General features: G+C 36.2%; 3 protein-coding genes and 1 long non-coding RNA gene across 4 annotated transcripts; 2 read left to right on the plus strand and 2 right to left on the minus strand.

The window, feature by feature from the left end:
- Positions 1 to 4,994: 4,994 nt before the first annotated feature.
- LOC116295135 (membrane-bound glycerophospholipid O-acyltransferase 1) lies at positions 4,995 to 15,529 on the minus strand. The gene is made up of 15 exons (XM_031702879.2): positions 15,314 to 15,529; positions 13,932 to 14,077; positions 13,125 to 13,202; positions 12,484 to 12,576; positions 11,685 to 11,740; positions 11,514 to 11,568; positions 10,929 to 11,067; positions 10,628 to 10,654; positions 9,750 to 9,840; positions 9,058 to 9,159; positions 8,496 to 8,599; positions 8,142 to 8,206; positions 7,565 to 7,697; positions 6,119 to 6,273; positions 4,995 to 5,862 (listed from the first exon to the last, which is right to left on the minus strand). Exons 1-15 carry the CDS (start codon positions 15,374 to 15,376, stop codon positions 5,634 to 5,636), a joined length of 1,536 nt encoding a protein of 511 aa, XP_031558739.1. The 5' UTR covers positions 15,377 to 15,529; the 3' UTR covers positions 4,995 to 5,633.
- LOC116295136 (uncharacterized) lies at positions 13,920 to 14,914 on the plus strand. Its single transcript, XR_004196993.2, has 2 exons — positions 13,920 to 14,026; positions 14,709 to 14,914. It is a non-coding gene; the product is annotated as an uncharacterized LOC116295136 (long non-coding RNA).
- A 1,592-nt stretch (positions 15,530 to 17,121) lies between the features above and the next one.
- Positions 17,122 to 19,923, plus strand: LOC116295081 (uncharacterized). Its single transcript, XM_089036608.1, has 4 exons — positions 17,122 to 17,690; positions 18,663 to 18,778; positions 19,078 to 19,267; positions 19,363 to 19,923. The coding sequence occupies exons 3-4, from the start codon at positions 19,082 to 19,084 to the stop codon at positions 19,489 to 19,491; spliced, it is 315 nt and encodes a 104-aa protein (XP_088892734.1). The 5' UTR covers positions 17,122 to 17,690; positions 18,663 to 18,778; positions 19,078 to 19,081; the 3' UTR covers positions 19,492 to 19,923.
- Positions 19,924 to 24,385: 4,462 nt separating this feature from the next.
- Positions 24,386 to 26,095, minus strand: LOC116295088 (melatonin receptor type 1B-B-like). The gene has a single exon (XM_031702803.2). It carries the CDS (start codon positions 25,946 to 25,948, stop codon positions 24,845 to 24,847), a length of 1,104 nt encoding a protein of 367 aa, XP_031558663.2. The 5' UTR covers positions 25,949 to 26,095; the 3' UTR covers positions 24,386 to 24,844.
- Positions 26,096 to 26,609: the final 514 nt, after the last annotated feature.

Below are 26,609 nucleotides of genomic sequence, written 5' to 3' on the forward strand. Positions count from 1 at the left end.
TAAATAATGCACATATTTGGATGAGGTGTGAAAATGGTCCAAAATCGATCAAAACCATGGGCTATAGCCCATGCTTTTTTCCTAAAAATGGCCAAAAATGACCTATTTTGCATCCTTCATAAATAATGCATATATTTGGATGAGGTGTGAAAATGGTCATAAATCGATCAAAATCATGGGCAATAGCACATGCTTTTTACCTAAAAAAGGCCAAAAATGACCTATTCTGCATCGTTCATAAATAATGCACATATTTGGATGAGGTGTGAAAATGGTCCAAAATCGATCAAAACCATGGGCTATAGCCCATGCTTTTTGCCCAAAAATGAGCTATTTAGCATCGTTCATAAATAATGCATATATTTGGATGAGGTGTGAAAATGGTCCAAAATCGATCAAAACCATGGGCTATAGCCCATGCCCAAAAATGGCAAAAAATGAGCTATTTTGCATCCTTCATAAATAATGCATATATTTGGATGAGGTGTGAAAATGGTCCAAAATTGATCAAAACCATGGGCTATAGCCCATGCTTTTTGCCCAAAAATGGCCAAAAATGACCTATTTTGCATCTTTCATAAATAATGCATACATTTATATGAGGTGTGAAAATGGTAATAAATCGATGAAAATCATGGGCTATAGCCCATGCTTTTTGCCTAAAAAAGGCCAAAAATGACCTATTCTGCATCGTTCATAAATAATGCACATATTTGGATGAGGTGTGAAAATGTTCCAAAATCGATCAAAACCATGGGCTATAGCCCATGCTTTTTGCCCAAAAATGAGCTATTTTGCATCCTTCATAAATAATGCATATATTTGGATGAGGTGTGAACATGGTCCAAAATTGATCAAAACCATGGGCTATAGCCCATTGTTTTTGCCTAAAAATGGCCAAAAATGACCTATTTTGCAGCCATGAATAATGCATATATTTGGATGAGGTGTGAAAATGGTCCAAAATCGATCAAAACCATGGGCTATAGCGCATGCTTTTTGGCTAAAAATGGCCAAAAATGACCTATTCTGCATTGTCCATAATAAATGCATATATTTGGATAAGGTGTGAAAGGGGGCCAAAATCAATCAAAACCATGGACTATAGCTTATGCTTTTTGCCCAAAAATGACCTATTTTGCATCTTTCATAAATAATGCATATATTTGGATGAGGTGTGAAAATGGTCCAAAATCGATCAAAATCATGGGCTATAGCCCATGCTTTTTGCCCAAAAATGACCTATTTTGCATCTTTCATAAATAATGCATATATTTGGATGAGGTGTGAAAATGGTCCAAAATCGATCAAAATCATGGGCTATAGCCCATGCCCAAAAATGGCAAAAAATGAGCTATTTTGCATCCTTCATAAATAATGCATATATTTGGATGAGGTGTGAAAATGGTCCAAAATTGATCAAAACCATGGGCTATAGCCCATGCTTTTTGCCTAAAAATAGCCAAAAATGACCTATTTTGCATCCTTCATAAATAATGCATATATTTGGATGAGGTGTGAAAATGGTCCAAAATTGATCAAAACCATGGGCTATAGCCCATGCTTTTTGCCCAAAAATGGCCAAAAATGACCTATTTTGCATCGTTCATAAATAATGCATATATTTGGATGAGGTGTGAAAATGGTCATAAATCGATCAAAATCATGGGCTATAGCCCATGCTTTTTGCTTAAAAAAGGCCAAAAATGACCTATTCTGCATCGTTCATAAATAATGCACATATTTGGATGAGGTGTGAAAATGTTCCAAAATCGATCAAAACCATGGGCTATAGCCCATGCTTTTTGCCCAAAAATGAGCTATTTTGCATCGTTCATAAATAATGCATATATTTGGATGAGGTGTGAACATGGTCGAAAATTGATCAAAACCATGGGCTATAGCCCATTGTTTTTGCCTAAAAATGGCCAAAAATGACCTATTTTGCATCGTTCATAAACAATGCATATATTTGGATGAGGTGTGAAAATGGTCCAAAATCGATCAAAACCATGGGCTATAGCGCATGCGTTTTGGCTAAAAATGGCCAAAAATGACCTATTCTGCATTGTTCATAATAAATGCATATATTTGGATAAGGTGTGAAAGGGGGCCAAAATCAATCAAAACCATGGACTATAGCTCATGCTTTTTGCCCAAAAATGACCTATTTTGCATCTTTCATAAATAATGCATATATTTGGATGAGGTGTGAAAATGGTCCAAAATCGATCAAAATCATGGGCTATAGCCCATGCCCAAAAATGGCAAAAAATGAGCTATTTTGCATCCTTCATAAATAATGCATATATTTGGATGAGGATTGAAAATGGTCCAAAATTGATCAAAACCATGGGCTATAGCCCATGCTTTTTGCCCAAAAATGGCCAAAAATGACCTATTTTGCATCTTTCATAAATAATGCATATATTTATATGAGGTGTGAAAATGGTAATAAATCGATCAAAATCATGGGCTATAGCCCATGCTTTTTGCCTAAAAAAGGCCAAAAATGACCTATTCTGCATCGTTCATAAATAATGCACATATTTGGATGAGGTGTGAAAATGTTCCAAAATCGATCAAAACCATGGGCTATAGCCCCTGCTTTTTGCCCAAAAATGAGCTATTTTGCATCGTTCATAAATAATGCATATATTTGGATGAGGTGTGAACATGGTCCAAAATTGATCAAAACCATGGGCTATAGCCCATTGTTTTTGCCTAAAAATGGCCAAAAATGACCTATTTTGCAGCCATGAATAATGCATATATTTGGATGAGGTGTGAAAATGGTCCAAAATCGATCAAAACCATGGGCTATAGCGCATGCTTTTTGGCTAAAAATGGCCAAAAATGACCTATTCTGCATTGTCCATAATAAATGCATATATTTGGATAAGGTGTGAAAGGGGGCCAAAATCAATCAAAACCATGGACTATAGCTCATGCTTTTTGCCCAAAAATGACCTATTTTGCATCTTTCATAAATAATGCATATATTTGGATGAGGTGTGAAAATGGTCCAAAATCGATCAAAATCATGGGCTATAGCCCATGCCCAAAAATGGCAAAAAATGAGCTATTTTGCATCCTTCATAAATAATGCATATATTTGGATGAGGTGTGAAAATGGTCCAAAATTGATCAAAACCATGGGCTATAGCCCATGCTTTTTGCCAAAAAATGGCCAAAAATGACCTATTTTGCATCCTTCATAAATAATGCATATATTTGGATGAGGTGTGAAAATGGTCATAAATCGATCAAAATCATGGGCTATAGCCCATGCATTTTGCCTAAAAATGGCCAAAAATGACCTATTCTGCATCGTTCATAAATAATGCACATATTTGGATGAGGTGTGAAAATGGTCCAAAATCGATCAAAACCATGGGCTATAGCCCATGCTTTTTGCCCAAAAATGAGCTATTTTGCATCGTTCATAAATAATGCATATATTTGGATGAGGTGTGAAAATGGTCCAAAATCGATCAAAACCATGGGCTATAGCGCATGCTTTTTGGCTAAAAATGGCCAAAAATGACCTATTCTGCATTGTCCATAATAAATGCATATATTTGGATAAGGTGTGAAAGGGGGCCAAAATCAATCAAAACCATGGACTATAGCTCATGCTTTTTGCCCAAAAATGACCTATTTTGCATCTTTCATAAATAATGCATATATTTGGATGAGGTGTGAAAATGGTCCAAAATCGATCAAAATCATGGGCTATAGCCCATGCCCAAAAATGGCAAAAAATGAGCTATTTTGCATCCTTCATAAATAATGCATATATTTGGATGAGGTGTGAAAATGGTCCAAAATTGATCAAAACCATGGGCTATAGCCCATGCTTTTTGCCAAAAAATGGCCAAAAATGACCTATTTTGCATCCTTCATAAATAATGCATATATTTGGATGAGGTGTGAAAATGGTCATAAATCGATCAAAATCATGGGCTATAGCCCATGCATTTTGCCTAAAAATGGCCAAAAATGACCTATTCTGCATCGTTCATAAATAATGCACATATTTGGATGAGGTGTGAAAATGGTCCAAAATCGATCAAAACCATGGGCTATAGCCCATGCCTTTTTGCCCAAAAATGAGCTATTTTGCATCGTTCATAAATAATGCATATATTTGGATGAGGTGTGAAAATGGTCCAAAATCGATCAAAACCATGGGCTATAGCCCATGCTTTTTGCCTAAAAATGGCCAAAAATGACCTATTTTGCATTGTTCATAAATAATGCACATATTTGGATGAGGTGTGAACATGGTCCAAAATCGATCAAAATCATGGGCTATAGCCCATGCTTTTTGCCTAAAAATGGCCAAAAATGACCTATTTTGCAGCCATGAATAATGCATATATTTGGATGAGGTGTGAAAATGGTCCAAAATCCATCAATACAATGGACTATAGCCTATGCTTTTTGCCCAAAAATAACCTATTTTGCATCCTTCATAAATAATGCATAAATTTGGGAAATGTGTAAATAAATGATGTACTTTGTATGTTCGTGGTATTGTTGTTTCAAAATCGTAATTGTGTATCGGAATTCTAAAGAATTTATGACACAAAAAAAAAAGTAAAAACTGACCGAATTACTTTGATTAAATGCGTATTTCTCCTAACGAGCAAGCGTTAATGCGCAAACAACAATTGTCAAAAATTTGAATCGCGCGCGCTCAAGTTTTTACTTTCGTCGCGCAATCAGAAAGCTAAATTTTGAAACGACAATACCACAAAATATTGTTGTGTGAAAAATATAAGACTATTTAGGAAATAGCGATACTGTATTGTGTTGCAGAGTTAAGTTGTTTTTCTAATAGTTTTAATTTAAAAAGTATCAACTATAATCTACAATTTTGTTGATTTGCGACGAAAGTGATACGTTTTGAAATTTAATGTATAATGAGGATGGTTTAAGTACAATTGCCTTTTCTTTTTAACGTGTAAATTATTTGGATGAAGGAGAAATGGATTGCGAAATGTTTATTCTTAAACATACTTTTAAAAATACAAAAAGGTTTTTAATGAATAATGAATATCGTATTCAGTACTGTTACATTCCCATCATACATTGGGGTTTCCCCTAAAAAGCAAGGAATTATGGGAAATTTGAATATTTTGACGGGCTGCAATGTTTCATATTAATGAAACTTTATCAAGCTGTTTAAACCATTTGCAAGACAACTTTTGAAGCCCTAATGTCAGGCACAATTACTCTAAGTTTTAACAAAATAATGTTGTGCAATAACCTTTTTACCTTGGGCGCAATGTTCCCGCATTTGGGGCCACGTGTCTTTCCCTTGAGAATAAGATTATTTGTTTGAGTCGTATCCATATTCATGTGTCTTCCGTTAAAAGAAGAAATAATACTATAGACAATGACACTTGAACTGAAATGGGAAAACAAGATGGCTGAGGTAAAAAGAGGTTTATTTAAAGACCAATTCTCTGTATTATCGTTCTTTTGATTGGCTTAAAAATGTCGGCAACCTTCCTCCCTTGAAAACTTGTGAACGAGGAATACTTGCGCCTGTGGTCATCAGACCCAGCGGTATCTCTGTAAAAAGGGGCTAGTCTTCATGGCTCAATTAAGTGACCAGTTCTTTTTTAAAAGCTTCCCTTGAAGTGGGATTGATTTTGTCTCAGATGTAGCGGGTTGTTGTTTAGTAGCCTCGCTCCATTCCTTTCTTGCGTTAACTGCAGTTCCGGTTTGATCACGTGATTAGTATTGCTGGTTGAAAGGGTGGGCTCTTTTGGTTTAGGTCGTGGCTGACTACGCATGTAGAAGAATACTAGACCCAGGCAGCACACGATGTGGCCAAAGAAATGCATTGATCTGAAATTGGAAATATTATATATAGAGTCAGTCAAATGAGGTGTTAGAACCTTGAGAGATTGTGGTGCACTTTAGGGAATGGCTAACTCAAAGATAGAATCCTAAAACAAAAGGTCCACATATACTGAATCATCACTTCTTGTGAAATTTTAAATTTCAATTAAGAGTTTTCAAGTAACATATTCAAGTATGATTTGATTTCCTAGGATTTATGAATTCCAAAAGTTAAATGAATATAAAGAATTGTTGTTCTTACTTGAAGAATTGATATCCAAGATCAAATGTGAGCAGCGGGAATGGAATGGTGCAGTAAGTCAGAAGAAGAATATTAACTGCGATCTGGAGGAGCAGCAAGATTTGTTGACCAATAGAAGACAGATCATTATACACGTGACCATAAGCACGTCTTACCTTTAGGGGAAAAGAGAATAGATCTTATTCGTGGTGTGACAATGTTTCCCCAATTCAGCGTGACGAACCTCCAGAGGATTCATTTTCTTTTGTTTTTACTCTTCGAAAAATTCATGAGTATCCCAAAGGATACGAAAGGAATAACGATGATATCCCGACGAGTTGCAAAACAATAGTTCTTCATTTCCCCAGAGGTTTGTCACGTTTAATTGGGAAAACATTGTCACACCACGAATAAGGTCTATTAGTTAAATGGAAGTCACACTGACTCTTCCCGCTAGGGCCTGGAATGTCAGGTGACCATGCAGGCTCGATTAGCAGCCGCGGTGGTGTGGGAACGCCCGCTATCCTATGACGCCCTGGAACCGAGCCTAGTGACACAGATCCGGGCAAGTATTTTCTCTTTATTCCCGAGGGATCACCGGAATCAAATGACTTGGTCGGCTAGTGGGTCATCTTTGTACCTTCATATAAATTGGAGACGTCATTTTAGTTCATGTTGAATTATTACCAATTAAATGTTTTTAACAGGAAAGTATACGCTAAATTGCGAAATTTTTGGCGGGTTCAAAACATGGAACATAGAAGCTGGGACTGAAAGGTATTCTGGGAAATGACATAGTTATCCTTTGATGTATTCATTGGAGAAACACAGGACTTTAATTAGTTTTCTACGCAGCTCAGTGCTATTAGTGTCGTCACGCCACGCTCACTCCCCTATATAAGTACTAAGTACTAGCTACTTAGGGGAGTGAGCGTTGCGTGACGACACTAATAGCAGCTGTGAAGGAGAATAGACTTCAATACGACATGTATCAAAAGCCTTCATGGTGTCTCCATCCGTTAGGGTGGAAGATAGGACGTGGTATGCATGGCTGAGTATGGAGTGCACTACTTGCATCTGTTTGGGTGGGAGATGGGACGTGGTATGGATGGCTGGGTATGGAGTGCACTACTTGCATCTGTTTGGGTGGGAGATAGGACGTGGTATGCATGGCTGAGTATGGAGTGCACTACTTGCATCTGTTTGGGTGGGAGATGGAACGTGTTGTAACAAAAAGAAGGCAAAGGGGTAAGGTAGCCAGAAATATGTCAGTCTTGGTTGATTTTGAGTGACTCCAGACTTAGGTTGATTAAGTCAGTTCTTGTTCATTTTGAGTGACTTCAGACTAAGGTTGATAAAATAGGGTAAAAGAAGCAGCAGTGCGGCTCAATTTTTCTATCTCCATACAATGCCCCATTCTTGTCACCCTTTAACGTAGTCCTTCGTGCCTCTTTGCTTGATACTTACGGCTTTTGATACTTGGTTGAGGAGTAAGGAAGCAGTAGCTACCAGGAAGTAACCAGGGTACAATCCATGCCAAATAACTGATGTAGCAAACGTTAGTGCAGCTTTCTGGTAAGGGACTCTTGCGTGGACAGTTCTAAGATATAAACACATTCTCAAATAATGTATGTAAGGCTTGCTTGCGTCAGCGATGCGACGTCAGTAATCTGTAAATAGACCATCTCCAAGTTCGGAAAAATTACCGCCGTGTTCCTTGATAACAGACTCATTTACACAGGGTTAGCCTCGTATCAGTGTCTAAATATTCATAAATACCAACGGTGAAGTTAAGAATGCACAACTTCAACAATACAAACAATTTGAAATTCCAAGGACCTTGAATGAAACACGTGAATATTTTGTACAAAGTGGAGGCTAACCCTGAGCAACAGCTAACTCGAAACTGGAGTATTTTTCTCAAGGGTCTTCTTGTTTCATTGCTTTATCATGGCTTATCAAAAAATTTGCAAGAGAAATATTTGCAAGTATTCTTCGTTATAATGGCGTCTTTTTCAATAAAAAATTTTTGATCTAGGTTTACCTTCGTAGCCATTTTGCTGTAGATACATTCCAGTTATCGACAACCATCTTGAGCGATGTCGGAAACTGAAAAAAAAGTGAAAAAATTATAATGAAATTAGAGCATTTAGCACGTAGCCTCGAACTGAAAACTTTGTGCGTGACAAGCGAAGCATATCTCGGAATGGGCTATTTGAAGGACAAAACAAAAGAATTTCAACCTTCTGAGAATTGGATACCTATTGTTATGTCCTCCAAATTGAGCTGCATTCCGACGTGCTGCAAGTGGTCTATTGATCCACAGCAACGCTGCGCGCGCATCGAATAATTCAAAAAGCATTTTTTTTCAGATATTTTTATGACTCAAGATTCATACCTCAACATTCCAGGCATTGAGATTCCTAGCATTCTCCCATTCTTCATTTCCCTCTTCATCATAGCCACTGAAACCGAGGCCACAACTGACCAAGCCCAATTCGCCTTTGAATTCAAAAGATACAGTAAAATTACTGTTGAAAAGAAGACATGAATTTTGCATGACTATACTAACTATATGCAGAAAAGTACTAAGTATCTATTGGGTGCACGGAAAACAAAAGATGCGTTTAATGAACCATAGCTCTATATGGTTGGAGCGCTCATGGTGGGGAGTAGACCCACACGGTTACAGCATAATTCTAATTAATCAATTTTACCTAGATAGATAGATTAGTTTGCATTTGTATAGGTCTTAAAAATTATCGTAAAGAGCATGGAGACTCGTTTTATGCGCTTTTAAGAATCTATTATTATCATTATTATTATTATTATTATCATTATTATTATTATTATTATCATTATTATTATTATTATTATCATTATTATTATTATTTGTATCCTGGATGCCCCATGATGCCTTACGATCCAAGATGGCCGCACCCAAGGAACACCCAACTTACCTAACGCAAATGCCAGGTAATACTTGAATCTTAACGCAGCAATACTGACCCAAGCATACCAAATTCGTCTAAGGAATGAAGTTCTGCCTATAAAATCTGGATCTAAAACATAAAAACGTGCATTTGTAAACTCTAAAGGGTCATTTGAACGATATTACCTGTTATCTGAACCCTTATAAGACGTTTATAATCTAGAACATTTGTACTATGTGCACCAGAATCTAGGACGGCATATTAGTAATTTCCATTTTTTTAATGTTTAAACGAACCAACTAATAGACCCCTTGCAGCCCTTGGGAATGCACCTAAATTTGGAGGGCAAAACATCTAAGCTTATTCATTCTTATGAGATTGTAATTCTTTGTTTTGTTCTCCAAATTCAGCTCCTTTGACGTCAGATGCCAGGGGTCTATTTCAAGTTAGAAACCCACAAAGGCCGGTTTAGACGGTACGATTTTCGCCTACAACTATTGTATACAACACGCTCGCGCCATCCTACAACTCGAGTCGTAGTGTGTAAATCAAGCCTACAACTCGCCTACGACAGACGCGAGCGTGTTGTATATGATAGTTGTAGGCGAAAATCGTACGTCTAAACCGGCCTTAAAACTACCTCTTCTACCTCTTCCTCTACAATATTAATTCATCCAATAGGACGCATTACTTAAATTACTTAACATTTATTCTCTCACCTCCATTAAGTGTAATATTAAATCTTGGACTAATCAAACCGAATCCTACAGCAAAGAAGGCTGAAGACAGTAGCTTGGTTCTAATGAATTTCTGAAAATGAAACAAACTGCTGTAAAATGAAATATTGGTGCTACCGGCGGTAACTTTTTCCTCGTACAAGCATGGTGCTTAGAGGACAAACGCCAGTGCTTGCGCGTTTGAAAAGGACGAACCCGTTCAAACCGTCTGAATGCCGTCGTAACAGGCGAGCCTACGTAGCAAGCAGTTGGTGTAAAGTATAAAAAAACAACAACAACAACAATAAATCACATAATACAACAGATAGAACGACAATAGAATACAACAGATAGAACGACAATAGAATACAACAGATAGAACGACAATAGAATACAACAGATAGAACGACAATAGAATACAACAGATAGAACGACAATAGAATACAACAGATAGAACGACAATAGAATACAACAGATAGAACGACAATAGAATACAACAGATAGAACGACAATAGAATACAACAGATAGAACGACAATAGAATACAACAGATAGAACGACAATAGAATACAACAGATAGAACGACAATAGAATACAACAGATAGAACGACAATAGAATACAATAGATAGAACGACAATAAAATACAACAGATAGAACGACAATAGAATACAATAGATTGTCTGAATACATTACATCAACTGAGTACTATGTAGGTTCTCCCGTATGTGACTTGAATGATCTTACAGTACATGAATAAGCATTAGTATCAGTTATTCGAAAGGCGTGTAGTTTTGGTTTGGAGTTTCTCCTTTTTTCTTTTTATTTCTTTAGCGAGGAAGACTGAGGGTGAGTCTTTCCTTTCCCATTCTAATATTACTTACCCATGGCGAAGGGTCTTTCCTTTTACCCTAAAAAAGAAAGAGCAAAATTAAACGAAGTAAAATTATGGGACTCTTTTCGTAGAGTACTTTTTAAATTACGTTTCTACGACCTTTGAGATGTTTTTGGCATTACCAATCGAAAAAATTACTTTTCAGAAAATACCTTTGGAAAAAAACAAAACAAAACAAAACAAAACAAAATAAACCCGGCTTTTTCCATAGTACGATCAGTAATACGGGTAGGGAGCACTGGAAGCTCTGCATTAGCAGCATTTTTTTCTTAAATCAGTCTATAGGATACCTTGGAATTAGATCGAGCTCGCTCTATGTCTTTCCCTTCAATAAAGTCTATGTACTGAACATATGTACACGAAGGTCCTACAAGAAAACCACTGTAATGGAACATGTATCCAAAATATTCCAGGATACTTGGAGGCTTCCTGAAAAAAAACAACAAGACAAGTATTCGTAGGGAACGAATCATCAGTTTATTGAATGAGTGTGGGTTGATGGAACCATAATGAAAACGTACATGGATCTTATTGGAAGGAACGGGGTGCCAAGTCGTAAAGATTAAAGAGAAGACAGCCATCAAGCAGGAAAAGTAGACAGAGCTTCGAAAATGGATCAGAGACATTTACAAAGACACTACGGTTCACTCAAACGGACATAGTATTCGACTTCCTTGGCGGATACTACGAGGACCTTGAACGTAGAAATAGTATTTAAGAAATTCTATGACTTCTTGGCAGTGCAATAAGTCTGTCATAAAAAATGACAAAAAGTTTATATTTGATGTTGTCGATTGATTTTTATATTTCAGGCAGAACCATAAAGTTGTCATATTCTCTTGATCATCGTTCATCATTTATCGACCATATCTTACTCTATTTTGTCTTTTTTCTGTTCATCATTCAGTTCACTCTCCTTCCGTCCAACTCCTGCAAGCAAAGACAAGACAATTAGTATACATTACAAAAAGAAAAATCTCCCTTACAGCTCACTGATGCAGCCTATTCTCTCTAAGAGCTCACAAGGTTTGATCTCTTATACTCACCATCATGAAGACTAAATGCTACATATGTTAGTCTCTGTACAATGACCATTAAACGGCTGAAGAAAAACACAATGAATTGTTAACATTTACGATGTTGCCAGCTGAACTGAGAAAAAATATTAGCCAATCAGAATTGAGAAAATTTGCAAAACTGGGGTGTCAATTTTCCTCTTGAAATTATGGATTTCCAGGCCACCAAATAGAAAAAATGTTGCTGGTGATGATGCCGATGATGATGATGATGATGCTGTTGATGATGATGATGCTGATGATGATGCTGATGATGATGATAACGATGATTATGATGATGCTATTGTTGATAATGATGATGGTGGTAATGAAAGTGATGATGATTGTACTAGTGATAATGCTGGTGTTGATGCTGGCGACAATGCTGGCGATGTTGCTGGCAATGTTGGTGGTGATGATGCTAGTGATGTTGGTGGTGATGATGGTGGTGGTGCTAGTTATGGTGATGCTGGAGATGATGATGATACTGGAGATGATGATGATGGTGGTGATAACAATGGTGATGACGATATTGATGATGGCGATGGTGCTGCTGCTGCCGATAATAATGATGGCAATTATGATGATGATGATGATGATGATGATAATTGTGATAATTGTGATAATGCAGATAAATGTGATGCTGGTGATGATGCTGATAATAGTGATGGTGATGATGCTGGTGATGATGCTGGTGATGATGATGGTGATGATGATGGTGATGATGGTGATGATAATGATGGTGGTGGTGAATATAATAGTGATGATAATAATGGTGGTGGTGACTCACCCTGTATAATCAAAATGATTTGTTCCATAACTGAGTACCATACGGTAGATTTGAGCAACAAGAAGAATGGAAAAGGAAACTCCAAACACTACTCTGAAATAACAACACAACAATATAAATTCTAAGTTTGGAATAAGCAACTTCTTATTTTGTGGGTAATAGACCTCTTCTGAGATAGCAAACATGGTGCATTCTGAGCACCCTAAAAAGTGGAGGGCTAAGATTGGAAAATTGGAAAATATAAGAGACTAGTATGGGAAAAAGTGGGGGGCCTGATACTGGATACTGATTTAAAATAGCTGGTACTGTAGTCCCCTCCCCCTGCCCCACACCCTCAACTGCCCCTGCTGGATCAGACAAATCAAGATGAGGCTTATAAAATTTTTATACAGTCAAAAAGGGAGGGTATTTATGCTATTTTCACTTAAGGTTAATGTCAACCTTCGCAGGGTACTGGGTTGAGTTTTTTGTCAAGATGATGCTGTGAACCTTGACAGTAATCTTAAATCCAAAGTTCTGCCCTGAATTAATGAATGGAAAGGATCACAATATTATTCCTTTGAAGAGAGGGAGGGTTGTCATTGATTCCTATACTCCTCCTCCACTTGTAAAATAAATTGTATGAATTAATAACAACATACTTGTGAACAGCAGTAGGATGAATTTTGCATGTTAAAATGTAACATAAAGCACAGATCAGAACCAAGATTAGCAAGTCACTGAAACAAAAGAATATCAATCCAAAAAAATTAAATAAATTATTTTACAAAGTCTACAGCTTTTGGTCATTCATCTTGGGAATCAAACCTGGGTGACATTGGTGAAAGGCAAGTGCTATCACTCTTACATCACCAGTACTTCTTGTCAAGAAACCCAATAAAAATTAATGTCACAACTTTGATAAGTATTCAAATCCCCCCCTCCCCCCAGATAGATGGGGATTGTAGCAGACAAATAAAAAAAGCAGTTCAGGTGTATTATGTCACAGGTTTCATGACAGCGTATTCCACCTGCTAAAACCTGACAACACTTCTGAATTCCAAATATTGAACTTAGAATGAGGACCAGAGGTTTGTTCAAACCTTCAAATTTTATCAATTATCATAACTATTACAATTTCTGAGGAAAAATATAGTGATTTCAATCAAATAAAAGAAGCAAAATGATTGGCACATGAAACTGTCCAATTACAGGTGTCCAATTAAAATCAACTGTCCAATTACAGCTGTCCAATTAGACCCCTAGATTGATCAGTGGAAAATAGAGTACTTTCTTGACCAATCAGATTTGAGGAAATTGTAATAGTTATGATCAAACCCTGAAACGATCTCTGGGCTGATCCAAGTCAGGCTAAGACTAACTCACAAATGGAATAAGAATTTAGTCTGTAAAGCTAAAACTAGTGAGTAGGATGATTTATTTAAGCTTTAGTTCATGACATCTCTTACCTTTTGAGACATAGCCAGCCAAATGCAAAGCCTAATGATAAGCCAACAAGATGACGGACACTTGGAGGAACCCGTCTTGGATGAAGAATAATACGGTAAAAATGTCCAAATATAATGCTAAATACCAGACAGCTTACTACATTTACCTATGGAAAACAAACAAGTTGATTCTAGTTGTCGTTTGAATGAAATCAAGCCCAGAAAAACATCGAAGGGAAAAGGGATGAAAAGAGAATAAAAGAAAATAAATAGAAAATAAGAATCGATAAATAATGATATAATCATTCCCAATAATAAAAACCAGATTCTATATTCATTACCAAATTTAAAATGAACTTATTGGGCGACTTGTCTAATTAAGCAAAAGGTCTAAAAAGAAAAGTTATGAAAAGAGAAAAAGAAGAAAAAAGAGAGAGAGAAAAAAAAAAAAAGGGTTAAAATACTTTATATATATTTCTATTTTGAAAATTCTAAACAAGCTCTATCTTAATAATTATTTTCATCTATTCAAATAAGAGATGACATTTAACATTGAGTTGTGTGACATCGTATGATCTTACATGTCAGTCAACGCTTTAACAAATTATCACCCAAGGGGGGGTCCCCTTTGAATAAAGATCGCTACATTATTGATTTATGATTGCACTTTTCCTTAAAAGACGGTCAAGAAACTCTGATAATATAGAATTAAAACTAAACGCATTGAATATTTTAATCCTTAGTTTGAAAGTTTTAGGATGCTACATATTAATGGCTTTATCTAAAATTTATTTCCAGACTGGCAACGCCTCAGACAACTTCTGATGTTTTAAGACTTCTTACAAAACTATACTGCATTCTGTGGATTACTTCTACTTGTTTATCCGTTGCTTGAATAATTTATTGCAGAATAAAGCCTTTCTAGGATTTATAATGATATTAGCACAACAAGACCTCTGACAAATAATATGCAGGATATATTTATTAAAGCATGACGTGTGACAGATTGTCTCTCGGTTCCACACACAGCTCTCAGCAATACACGATTTACAATGTCTTTTTTTTCCATCAACCAAGAAATATTATATATTATTATTTTTCCTACAAATTCCTTAATTTGTTATGATAAAGATTACGAATTTTAAGAGCGGGAAATACATTTTATATTATGCATTTTGTACATCTTTAATTTATCTTGTAGTTTTCAACGTGTTAGATATCAGCTTAGTTTACTAGAACTTCCATTATGCAGGAATACAATAATAACTATACGATGTAGAATAGAATCTACAAATTCAAAAAATATTTGATTTATGCATTGATATAATCACTTATTCATTCAACCAGTTGAATACTATTCCAGCAGCGTTCACGGGGCTTATTTTTCTATCTATGTTACTCACCACTGTAACAGGCTGTTTAGTCATTCGAGCTACATGCTCATTTAACTTCAAAAGAGACCACATTTCACAGCAGCTTTCGGCCCAAATTTTACGTGGGATTCAGTACTAGTGGCCTAGAATTATCAGTAAGCGGTAGAATAATCTTGAAGTCGATGTATTTATTCATAACGTCTCTTGTTCAGCCAAGCATGATTCCAACTATATCTTTATACATATTTATCGTTTGACGTCACAGCATGTGCTTTTTGATGCGTAAATGACCAGTCTGTCTGTCTGTCTGTCCGTCCGTCCGTCTGTATGGCGACTTAAATATTTTCAAATGAAATTTATATTTTGATAATTTACACACGATTTACGCTTATTAGCACATACACGACAAAACGTGAGAGTCTATTGAAGCAGCTTTTGATTACAATGGTAGTTTTCGATTGGAAATGATGTGTATTTTCTAAGTTAAAGCCCACAGAAAGAAGTCTAATTAACAATAACTGACGTGGACGTCATGGCGGGAAGATAGCTAGCCAGGTTTTTAACAGCTGGTGGTACGTCCATAGATGGAAAAACAGTGATAATAATAATAACAATAATCTATTGAGTATTTCACAAAGTTTCAATGCTTTATATATCTTATTAAGAAATAAAATATATAATACAGGTTAGACAAAATGTACACTGTTACAAAAAATATTCTCTGATGCTCTGATGAAGATAAATAAACTGAATACGATTAATTGCTAAGTGCTGATAATGGTGATGATGATGCGGATGATGTTGCTAGTGGTGATGCTGGTAATGGTGCTTGGTATCAAGCATTTAGAGCAAGTATTTTTTTTGCGGTGGGGGGGGGGGGGGGGGGGGTGGACAATGTACCGTCCATGACAGCTGTTGTATGGGCACAAAAACATGATGAGTATTTAATCGTCTTGTTCGTTTCTTGACAAATTCTGAGAATAATCTCAAATTTTGTAGTCTTTCATCGTGTGACCTTATAAAAAAGCAAAAACAAAAAAACAAAAACAAAAACAAAAACAAAGAAACAAACAAAAACATAAACAAAAACAAAGAAACAAACAAAAACATAAACGAAAACAAAAAAAACACACAGACACACAAAACTGAAAAGCAAAGACCAAAAAAAACACGAAACCGATAAGTCGATTAGAATGTGATCCTTTGAAAGTGTTCAGCCTGATCGAATACTACTTTCGTGTGTAAAACCGCAGACCGGACTCATAGCCTGACGAAAAGAAACGTCGATATATCATCTTATTGCGCTATATCCGCGTCTTATTGGGCTATATCATCTTATTGGGCTATATCGTCTTATTGGGCTATATATCGTCTTATTGGGCTATATATCGTCTTATTGGGCTATATCCGCGTCTTATTGGGCTATATCATCTTATTGGGCTATATCCGCGTCTTATTGGGCTATATCATCTTATTGGGCTATATCCGCGTCTTATTGGGCTATATCGTCTTATTGGGCTATATATCGTCTTATTGGGCTATATCATCTTATTGGGCTATATCGTCTTATTGGGCTATATCGTCTTATTGGGCTATATCGTCTTATTGGGCTATATATCATCTTATTGGGCTATATATCGTGTTATTGGGCTATATCATCTTATTGGGCTATATATCGTGTTATTGGGCTATATCGTCTTATTGGGCTATATATCGTCTTATATCGTGTTATTGGGCTATATCATCTTATTGGGCTATATATCGTCTTATTGGGCTATATCGTCTTATTGGGCTGTATCGTCTTATTGGGCTATATATCGTCTTATTGGGTCATACACCCCTTCCGAGAAACTTTGTCACCCGTGAAGCGTAAAGCGTATGAACTAGTGGCGCGGAGGTTCATGGGAAATGCGTTCAAATAAACCATGCATGACGCAGAAGCTTTCTTGGCACGGGAAACTTGCTTGACGCGGGAGTTTGTTTTGACGCGGGATTTTTAAAAGAGCCATTATGGCCGACGCAGTACGCATTAACGTAATGCTTAAAGTGTATAAGCACGAGAACAAAAATCAATGTTCCATGTTCTCTTTGAAAGAAGTACCAATATTCAAAAATGTCCAAGAGTTTAAAAGCTATTTAGTGTAAAAACACGCTGAAGAAATAAGCCCAGCAAAGGACATCAGCAGCTTTGACCTTGGTTATTATGGCACGAGAGGAAGAAAACTGACCATTTGTACAGAGGAACACCTAAGAGAGGCCTATTTAACTGAAAGCCTAAACTATGTCACATTTTGGTTGAAGCCACATACGCATTTCGAAAAAACAAGTTTGCCAAAGAAACGAGTGACTGTGGACGAGGACGAAGTCATGTGTCTTGATTTCAAGGCGTCAAAAAACAAGAAGAAGAGTAAGTTACTGAGCACTAAAACGTGATACAATTCAAAATGGATAAATACCTTTATGCTTGCTGTCTGTCTGTATTTTTTCTTTTGTAAAGCTTAAAATTGGACTGTGATAATTTTGTTAGTAAGGTTTTAAATTTTAGAATCGTTTGTGCATGGCGCACGTGAATATTTGAAGGGAACCCGATAAAAACGAATAAATTATAAAATGCCACTTCTTTTCTAACAAGTTCGTTATGATCTGACCTATGTTACGGGTTTTAATAAAATGTTCCATTGCTATGTTTACAGTATTCAGTATCAGTCGGTGTATTCTGAATTTAATGTTTGTCTTTAAGGTGACTGCCTACTTTTGGAAATTGATTTAAACTTTTTTTAAAACTTCGATTTTCCGAATTGAAATTTAATGCTGATTCCAAATCTGGAAAGAAAAATAGGGTGTCCCGAGCTCGTTTTCGAGATAATCAGCATTTAATGGAAGTCTACGCACGAGCTTTTGGAGTAAAAATTGCGCCACCGGAAGTGATTAGAAAAAAATTAAGATTCATAAGATAATAGTTATTTGCAGACTCTATGATTGCACGAATGAAGGCTAGTCAATCATTCTACAATAATACATGGATATTTTCGACAAAAATACAAAAAAATACATTGATTTGTCATATTTTGTAGTCTCGGTGCCCTTAAAAAATCTCATAAAGTCGAACAAAAATCCCTACAAAAATCTATTTTTTCATGTGTTACTGATTTAAGCTTTTTCTAAAATGTTGATAAAACCGAGATTTTTAGGAGTTTTTTCAAATGAGCTATTAAAAAATAGAGTCCCGTGCAAAATTTGAGGGTTTTGCCCTGTTGAAGCTCAAAACGCGTATGGTTCTTCAATAAAATCTTGTAGATTTTTCAGCGGTTTTTGAGCGCGCGCTCATCGTGGGCTCAATTCGAACGTTCAAAAGTAGGCAGCCACCTTAAATTTGTAGAAAATGATTCCGTCGAAGAAGACAAGGGCCTTTTCAATAACTATTTGTCGAGGCTACGTGAAACACATGGCTCAGTTCTTAGCGATTTTAAACTGAAGTGTTGGGCTAGAATGTTGGTAAGTTAGACTGGATCGATAAATTGTAGAGCAGTTTTCATAATGTAAGATAAAAAGTTAGGTTTTCTTATCCACTACACAATAAAATGTATGGTAGTTTGCAGCGATCTTTCAATCGCGCATGTAAACGACTCTGGTAATTTTGGAAATTTGGGGGTTTCTTCCTTATTAAAACTGCAATAAAAGTCGCTGCAAAAAGCGGAGATATAATCCTCTACACGGGATCAACAATGGTTTGGGTTATTACTGCTTTTCGAACCTAAGCAAAACATTGACGATTGTGATAATGGTTTTTATAGGTAAATGGGAGTCACCGCGACGACACCGTACCTCCGAATGCTGCTTTTTTTTGCACTAGAGTCTACAGGTGCAGTTCCTTCTACATCTAATATGACTCCCATTGTGACCACGACTTCAACTAGTAGTTCTACCTCACTTCAATCGGCCAGAACACAAGTGGATTCTGCCAATGAATCAAATGAAACAAAGGTGTGAAGTCCTCTTGAAATTGCGTTTAGAAAGAAAGTTATTTGACACATAACATGGTTAAAAAATTAAGCAGTGGAATTCTGTTTGCTCTGTAGATTAAAGCTCGAGGGATGATTCTTCAACAGCTTGTTGAGTTGAAGAACCTTAAAGATGCCAATGTACTTACCAATGATGAGTTTGAGGAACAGAAGAAGAAGATGTTAGAAGATCTCAAGAAACTTTAATTATTATTTGACAATAATGTAAAATGTTTTATGGTTGTTTTGTTTGTTTCTGAGTATCATTTACATGCTTATTTGTCATTTGCAAATAAGTACACGGAGGGCTTTACAAGTAATCTGTAAATCTTAGATAGTTTCTAATGTCTGCATCAGAGATTTGCATGAAGGCTTCAAACACCATTTCCTCTGGATCATCACGACACACTTGCCACACAACATCATTTCCTCGAATCCAACTCTTTGCTTGAGAGAAAACGTTCTCACATGGATTGAAGTCAGGACTGTAAGATGGCAAGAATACCACAAGAGCGCCACTAGCATTTATAGCTTGAACTACACGACGACAGCGGTGAATTTTAGCATTATCTGTAAAAATATAATGCAATTTCTCTTCATTAATTTAGTGTGTTGCAATAAAATACTAACAAAATCTGATGTGACGTGAGTGCTCACCCATTACGACCACAGAGAGAGGATTAATCCCATCAAACGGCTGTAGATTAGGAATAAGGTTTTCATTCACAAATTCAAGAAATTTCTCTTCATTGGTATTCCCGCGGCGGATACTCAAGTCTATTATTCCTTCCGTGCAGATGACAGGGATAGCAGTAATCCTGGGACCCCAATTGCCATACCATCTTTGTGTTTGAGCTCGATAGCCTCGAAAACTGTATCCAAAGCGTCTCGAAATTCGTTTATCCTGTAATGCAGAAACATTTGTTATAACCCCAGTGCGGAGATCAGCTAAAAAGGTATAACAAAATGAGTTTCTGAACTTGAAAGAGAACTTACAAATCCACACTCGTCAAGGAACACAAACATCGCAGGATTGAATTGTGATACCACAGACCAATAGTTTATTCGATCTTCTTCGCATCTTTGATAAGGAATTCTTTTGAGCTATAAACACCGAAAGTGAAATGTGTTGAATGAAAAATTGCAGCAATTTTCGAATACAATTAACATTCATGATTACAGATTTCTCATCGGCTTACAAGAATGCATTTAACACTTAATATTACCATTTTACGTGTGATGCCATTTCTTCTGAAATAGTCGTGTAAAGTAGAAACAGGAAGCCTGGCACCACATACTCCTTCAACGTGTCTACAGAGCTCAGATAGAGTTTTTTCTGGGTGTCCTAACAATTCTTGCATCAAAACGGCTTGTTCTTGTTGCGATAGCGAATACGAACCAGCAGGTCTTCCTGGTTTGTCAGCACAAACATCTCGTCTCTCGTAATATCGTCGGGCGAAGCGTAACACGGACCTTGAAGACATGCCAAGGCGAACAGCAATGTCACCTTTACTGTGGTTTAAGCCATATAGCAGTACGCTTCTCATCCGTAAATCGTCACTTAATGCTCGCGGCATGATTGCTTTGACCCATGTGTTGGTGTGCACGTGGTCAAATATAAACTATCCCATGACTCCCCGCGCCACTAGTTTATACACTTTTCGCTTCACGGGTGACAAAGTTTTTCGGAAGGGGTATATCGTCTTAGAGGGATTTTCATAAACCCGTGAAACAGATGACAATGGAATTAGGGTCTACTAATACTAATTTGAGATATAGATAATTTGTAGTGATTGGGAACGAGGTTATCCGGGGCGAAAGACCCTTGGAAATAAATTCGGAAAAATTAATTTCCGACCTCGCTGGGAATCGAACCCACGACCTTCGGAATTGTACTACCGATGCTCTACCAGCTGAGCTAGAGGTCAGACTGAGATCAGGCCGGGGTGAATTAGATGTTTGGTTGCGGTAATTATGAATTATCTTTATCATCATTATTATTATTATTATCATTATTATTATTATCATTATTATTATTGTTATTATTATTATAATAGACGCAAGACTCGATATACATGCGCGTGGATTTTGGGAACACCAACGTTCGGCCTTCTTTGACGTGAGGGTATGTCACCCCAATAGAGAGTTTTAGATTTACTTTCACGGCAAACGTGAAACGTCAATTGACCATTTAAAAATTATTTTAAATAGCTCAAAAAGAATCGCAAAAACGTCCAAGTATTAGAAAAACAAAAGAATATTTGTATTTGGTGAGAAGGTTTGTAAAAGGTAAAGTAAAGTACAGGAAAACGATGAAAACGTGGTCACGTTTGCCGTTCGCGGGGAGAAAAAAAGTCAATCTAAAACTCTCTAATGCCGAATCGTACCGTGAACTAGAACCACAACAGATATATGGACTACATGAAAACGAGAAAAAGCGCCAATACTCAAGGAGAGTTATAGACATCGAGCATGGCTCATTTACACCATTGGTATTTACGACTACAGGGGGGATGGGTAACGAGTGCCACGCATATCATAGTCATTTGGCCGACAAGATATCACACAAGAAAGGAAAACAATACGCAAAAACAATCTCTTGGATTCGTGCCAGAACATCATTTGCTCTTCTGCGTTCTGCCCTTGTATGTTTGAGAGGTTCAAGAACAAAAAGGCGAACACCTTATGATGTACATAACTGTGATATTGACATTGACACTGTCCAAGGAGCCATTAAGTCTTCTACTTAGATTAACTTCTAAATACATTAATTTTTTTAAAAAAAACTTTAATTGTTTTTTATATTTTACAAATATGTTTTTATCGATAAATAAGTAATTTGTACATACATTTGTTATTTTATATTCATAATCTCTTTATTAACGTTATTATGAATTTTATCACTATTATTATTAATAGTTAATTGAATTCTATCATAAAAACACATATATATATATATATATATATATTATTATTATGGCATTGAGATTATGAACTTTAAATGCTATAGTTTTTCATTTTATTTTTGTTTATCATTATCTTAAAATATTAAGCATTGGAACTTTAGTAGCTTTGGAGCGAGTGTATTTCTATTTCTATTAAGACATGCATAGACTATTAAGGTTTATTTAAATAAAATTATTATCATTAAGAAATATATATATATTATTATCATTATTAATTATGAATACTAATTTGTATTAGGCTGGTGTGTATTTCACGGGTTTATGAAAATCACTCTAATGGATTATATCTATCACCACATGTACTAATAAACAAAGGCTCCTTCGTGCTATTTCGAAAATAGGCAAAGTCGAGTCATGAACTGAAATGCACGCATGCGCAAACCTTTTTATTTTCCCCAATCAGAGCGAGGGCTTTTGCATAATACATTTTTTGAGACCAGGATTTCTTGGACTTCCGCATGCATTAAAATACTTAAGATAAAATAAACTAAATGTGTTCCCGATTTTGTATTAAACAAAGAACTCTGAAAGCATGATTTTCATTGATTTTACTTCACTGCCAGAAAATTTTGCATGCGACGAAAAATGGATTATGGCAGAGCCCTCGCTCTTAGCCGCAGGCCAAAAGAAACGCAGGCTCTGAGTACGAAATTGTACTTTCCACGCATGCGCATAGATAATAACTTAGCTTATACCAACTTGTGTACTTCCTAAGAACGCGCGCGTTCATCGGTTAATTGGAGGTGAATATTGTACGATATTCACCTCTGAAACTCGGAATATTGAGTCGGCAACAAAATGGCATCTCCCGGCAATCGTTTAGGAAATTGAAAAAAATGAAAGTAAATGCCATTCCTATCAATAATAAAAAGGCAATGAAGCATTGCCTAAATGTTTTGCGTGAATTTGTCACGCAAACTAAAAGTTTCTGTTTGTATGTTTTTATTCAATTATTGTATATAAAAATAAGTTACTCTGTACACAAGTTGGTATATGCTAAAACAATTGTTCGCCTCGGGCTCAGTGAATATGGAGAATATTTACCTCGCCGCTCGAAGACTCGCGTCTCGGTAAATATTCCCCGATATTCACTTCGCCTTCGGCGAATAGTTGCTAAGCATTTAACAAGTATATATGCTCACATACGCGCGTTACATTCTTCATCGTCCGCCGTCTACAACACATTTAGCATTTAAGTCACATTGTCATTGCTAAAGCCTTAGTGGGGGCTATTACATTACTGCAATACACAGACCCCTGAAATAGCAGTTTAATAACTGTTAGATAGCAGTAAATATTGACTTAAGGCAGACAGTAGGAACTGAATTTGTATAAGATAAAAACCTAATCTCGACTAGAAATGCAAACAACTACAGATAGAAATGAATATCCGCCCGCGAAAAAAAGATATGCTTTTGACTATAAAAACAAAGAATGCTTTATCCTTTATCGAAACTAATGAATACCGAAAATATCAGGTAAAAAGATCCCGAAAGTTGATAGACGGAGGAATCGCTTCACTGTCAGTGTCCTGTACACAATTTAATGAATAGAGTGTGTGCAGCCATGTGACTCAAAATCCCTTGAGATATGAATAACAATGACACAGCCGCCATCTTGGTTGATCTAACAAGAGAAGCTAATGAGAAATGCTTTGTTATCGTCAACCAAGATGGCGGCAATGACGTAACATGCACCTGCTCTGTTGCTAGCTTTTAACCCTTTTTAATTTTTGTTCCACTTACTTCATTATTTTAATCACTGTTAAAGCAGTTGGACTTGCATGGATCGCTGTTGGTGAGACGATTTTGAATATTCATACAAATACTAAAGCATATTTAAGAGGTGTATTGGAGGAAGAGGTAATAATGAATGATCAATTTCTTAAAACGATAAAAACGTATTGATCTTCTTATGAATTCATATCTCTTACCTACACTCTAAATATTATCGTAAACCAAATGTAAACAGGGAAAACATAAAGAATAATAAAATATAAATGACCAGAAAAAAATTTTAAAAAATTAAATGATAAATAAATGACAAGCATCTTTTGTTAAAATCATATGGTTCCCCATACATGAAATAAGTATTACTGTAAAAATTAATAAGGAAAAATATGATATACAGTGAATACCTCGATAATAGCTAGAGCATTTGTAAACAATTGAAAGGAGAATGTTTTGTGCCGTGAGTTCGAATGATGGCGATTTTCATCAATATTAAAGTCAGAAAGTGAAACTTTGGAGGAAAAATATTACAATGACGTAAATGGGTTTGGATGCCAGTTATCCCCCTCTTTGGATTATTTTTTATTATTACATTATTATTTTTGTAACTGAGTGATTGAAATTAAAGTGCCTTACGCGGCAATCAATTCTATTCGGCCTGTACATATATAAACATAGAAATCTTAAATAAAATCATCCAAACTTTATAAGAAATTTCTGATTTTATTTGGGTACTCCTTCATCTATTTTTGAAGTGTCGATAACATTGTAATTCGACCCTAAAACTGCAGGATTTTGTCTTAGGTTTTCTTTGAAATGAATTGTTCCTGTTTTCCTTTAGATTTTCCGGCTTGGAAGATGTTTTCATGTTCGTGTGTTGATGACTTCCCCAGCCAGGGAAAATTCACTCACTATAAACCTTGATGCTTTAACAGGAGCTGTCGATATTTCTGGGCTAGAGTTGGTCCCCTCGGGAAACAAAAAAGCCCAGAATTTTTTCCTAAAAGTTCGGCACGTTATTCCAAAGACAAACGGATTGACGGCAGTACCCAGGGAGCCACAGAATGTCCATAGCAAATGGCAAGAACGTGGCAGCTTCCACCAACTGATAAACAACTGTAATACCTCAATCGTAAAGACGGGAAGCCAACAGATAGCAAAAGCTAGAAGAATAAAAAACAAGGTTCTTGTAGATTTTATGTCGTGGATGTTAGGGGCCAATTGTGACGAAGCCGTAGAATTGACGCCTCGTCTGTTCAAAGTCGGATAAACTCGAATAAAATGATTACCCACAACACGAAATACACGAAAATACGAAAATGAGATAACGAAGGTGGGAATTATTGCAAAAATTGTGACTAGAGTCATGTTGACTGAATAAATAACCGCACTGCTTGATTTAGGGTTCCCGAACATTACACAGGCACCTTTGACTGGACTAAAGTCGGGCAAAACAGCCTTTGTCGATAGTGTTATTGCTAAAAATACACCAGTGCTTAGCCACACAAGTATCAAAATCCCAACAGTAGATTTAAAAGTAAAAACCTTTTTATACTTCGATGGCTTGAGCACTCGATAATATCTGTTTATTGCAATCATAGTTAATGTTTGCAAAGAGCCCAACGCCAGAAAATAGACAAAAAAGCATTGCATTCGACAAATGTGGTTCCCGAACACCCATTTTCCTTGAATGAATACAGCAACCGAGAAGGGTATGCAGAATAACCCCATGAGGATATCCGAGATGGCAAGGAAAACGATAAAAATGTTGGTCAAAGTACGAAGACATTTGTTTTTATATATGACGATACATAGCAAGGTGTTGCCCATCACCGTAACTGCATTTATCAGAGAAAGAAATCCTGACTCCAGAGCCACTTCAGCTGTTCCTCGATGCTGAAGGATGTAGGAATAATACTTCTTTGGTGAGTTTACCAAAGATTCGTTGACTTGTCTTGTGAAGTTCATGATAGCGCTGGTAATAAACTCCCGTTCAATTTTTCTTGGACTCTTTTAGAAACGTTCACTTTTTGATGCACCAGGCTATGATCCGATTTGACTTAATCTCTCTCCAAATACATTATATATTGATTCTAAATTCATTTAGGAACGAAGTTGTTTGTTCTTTGTGTTTATCCAAGTTGTTATTCCCAAAATTTAAAAGAGGAATTAATAATTAATGACGTGTGATTTTTCCAGAAGGTTGTTTGAGTAGTCGAGTTCGGACGCAATTAAAATCGAGTATTAATTTTCATTTTTTAAAAATGAATAACAGAACATGTCTTTCTTGGCTTCTTGAAAAAAGGAATTGCTAGCACGTTTTCTAAGCACAAAGCGAAAACTTGTCTTCCTTATTATGTGTTATCTGATAAACATTCAAAAATAAATCCATGGCCAGCTAAAATTCTTTTCATCTTATTCCATCTTGCAACTCTTACTTTTTCCATTTGCTGTGTATAATACCTCTTTTTTGCCCATCAACCAATCACCAGGCATGTTGTGCTTAACTTGACATTGATGGATTGACAAGTTGTCTATTTTTTGCCCCTCACAGAGTAAAATTACTGTTGAATAGCTTTTCAACGAAGTTCTGTAGCATATGTAAGTATATTACTTCGATCTGATTCCG

The sequence above is a fragment of the Actinia tenebrosa genome, unplaced genomic scaffold (genome assembly GCF_029948245.1).
Source record: "Actinia tenebrosa isolate PJP-AT-01 unplaced genomic scaffold, QUT_ActTen_1.0 PGA_scaffold0__85_contigs__length_37466705, whole genome shotgun sequence".
NCBI classification, from domain to species: domain Eukaryota; kingdom Metazoa; phylum Cnidaria; class Anthozoa; order Actiniaria; family Actiniidae; genus Actinia; species Actinia tenebrosa.

Excerpts from the sequence above, each read along its gene's own strand:
- LOC116295081 (XM_089036608.1), top strand. The coding sequence starts at position 19,082 with ATGGGAGTCACCGCGACGACACCGTACCTCCGAATGCTGCTTTTTTTT. Across the intron at positions 19,268-19,362 it reads ATGAATCAAATGAAACAAAG|ATTAAAGCTCGAGGGATGAT; the intron begins GTGTGAAGTCCT and ends TTTGCTCTGTAG.
- LOC116295135 (XM_031702879.2), bottom strand. The coding sequence starts at position 15,376 with ATGTGGTCTCTTTTGAAGTTAAATGAGCATGTAGCTCGAATGACTAAA. Across the intron at positions 8,600-9,057 it reads TTACCTGGCATTTGCGTTAG|GCGAATTGGGCTTGGTCAGT; the intron begins GTAAGTTGGGTG and ends TTGAATTCAAAG. Across the intron at positions 5,863-6,118 it reads CTTGGATATCAATTCTTCAA|ATCAATGCATTTCTTTGGCC; the intron begins GTAAGAACAACA and ends TTCCAATTTCAG.
- LOC116295088 (XM_031702803.2), bottom strand. The coding sequence starts at position 25,948 with ATGAACTTCACAAGACAAGTCAACGAATCTTTGGTAAACTCACCAAAG.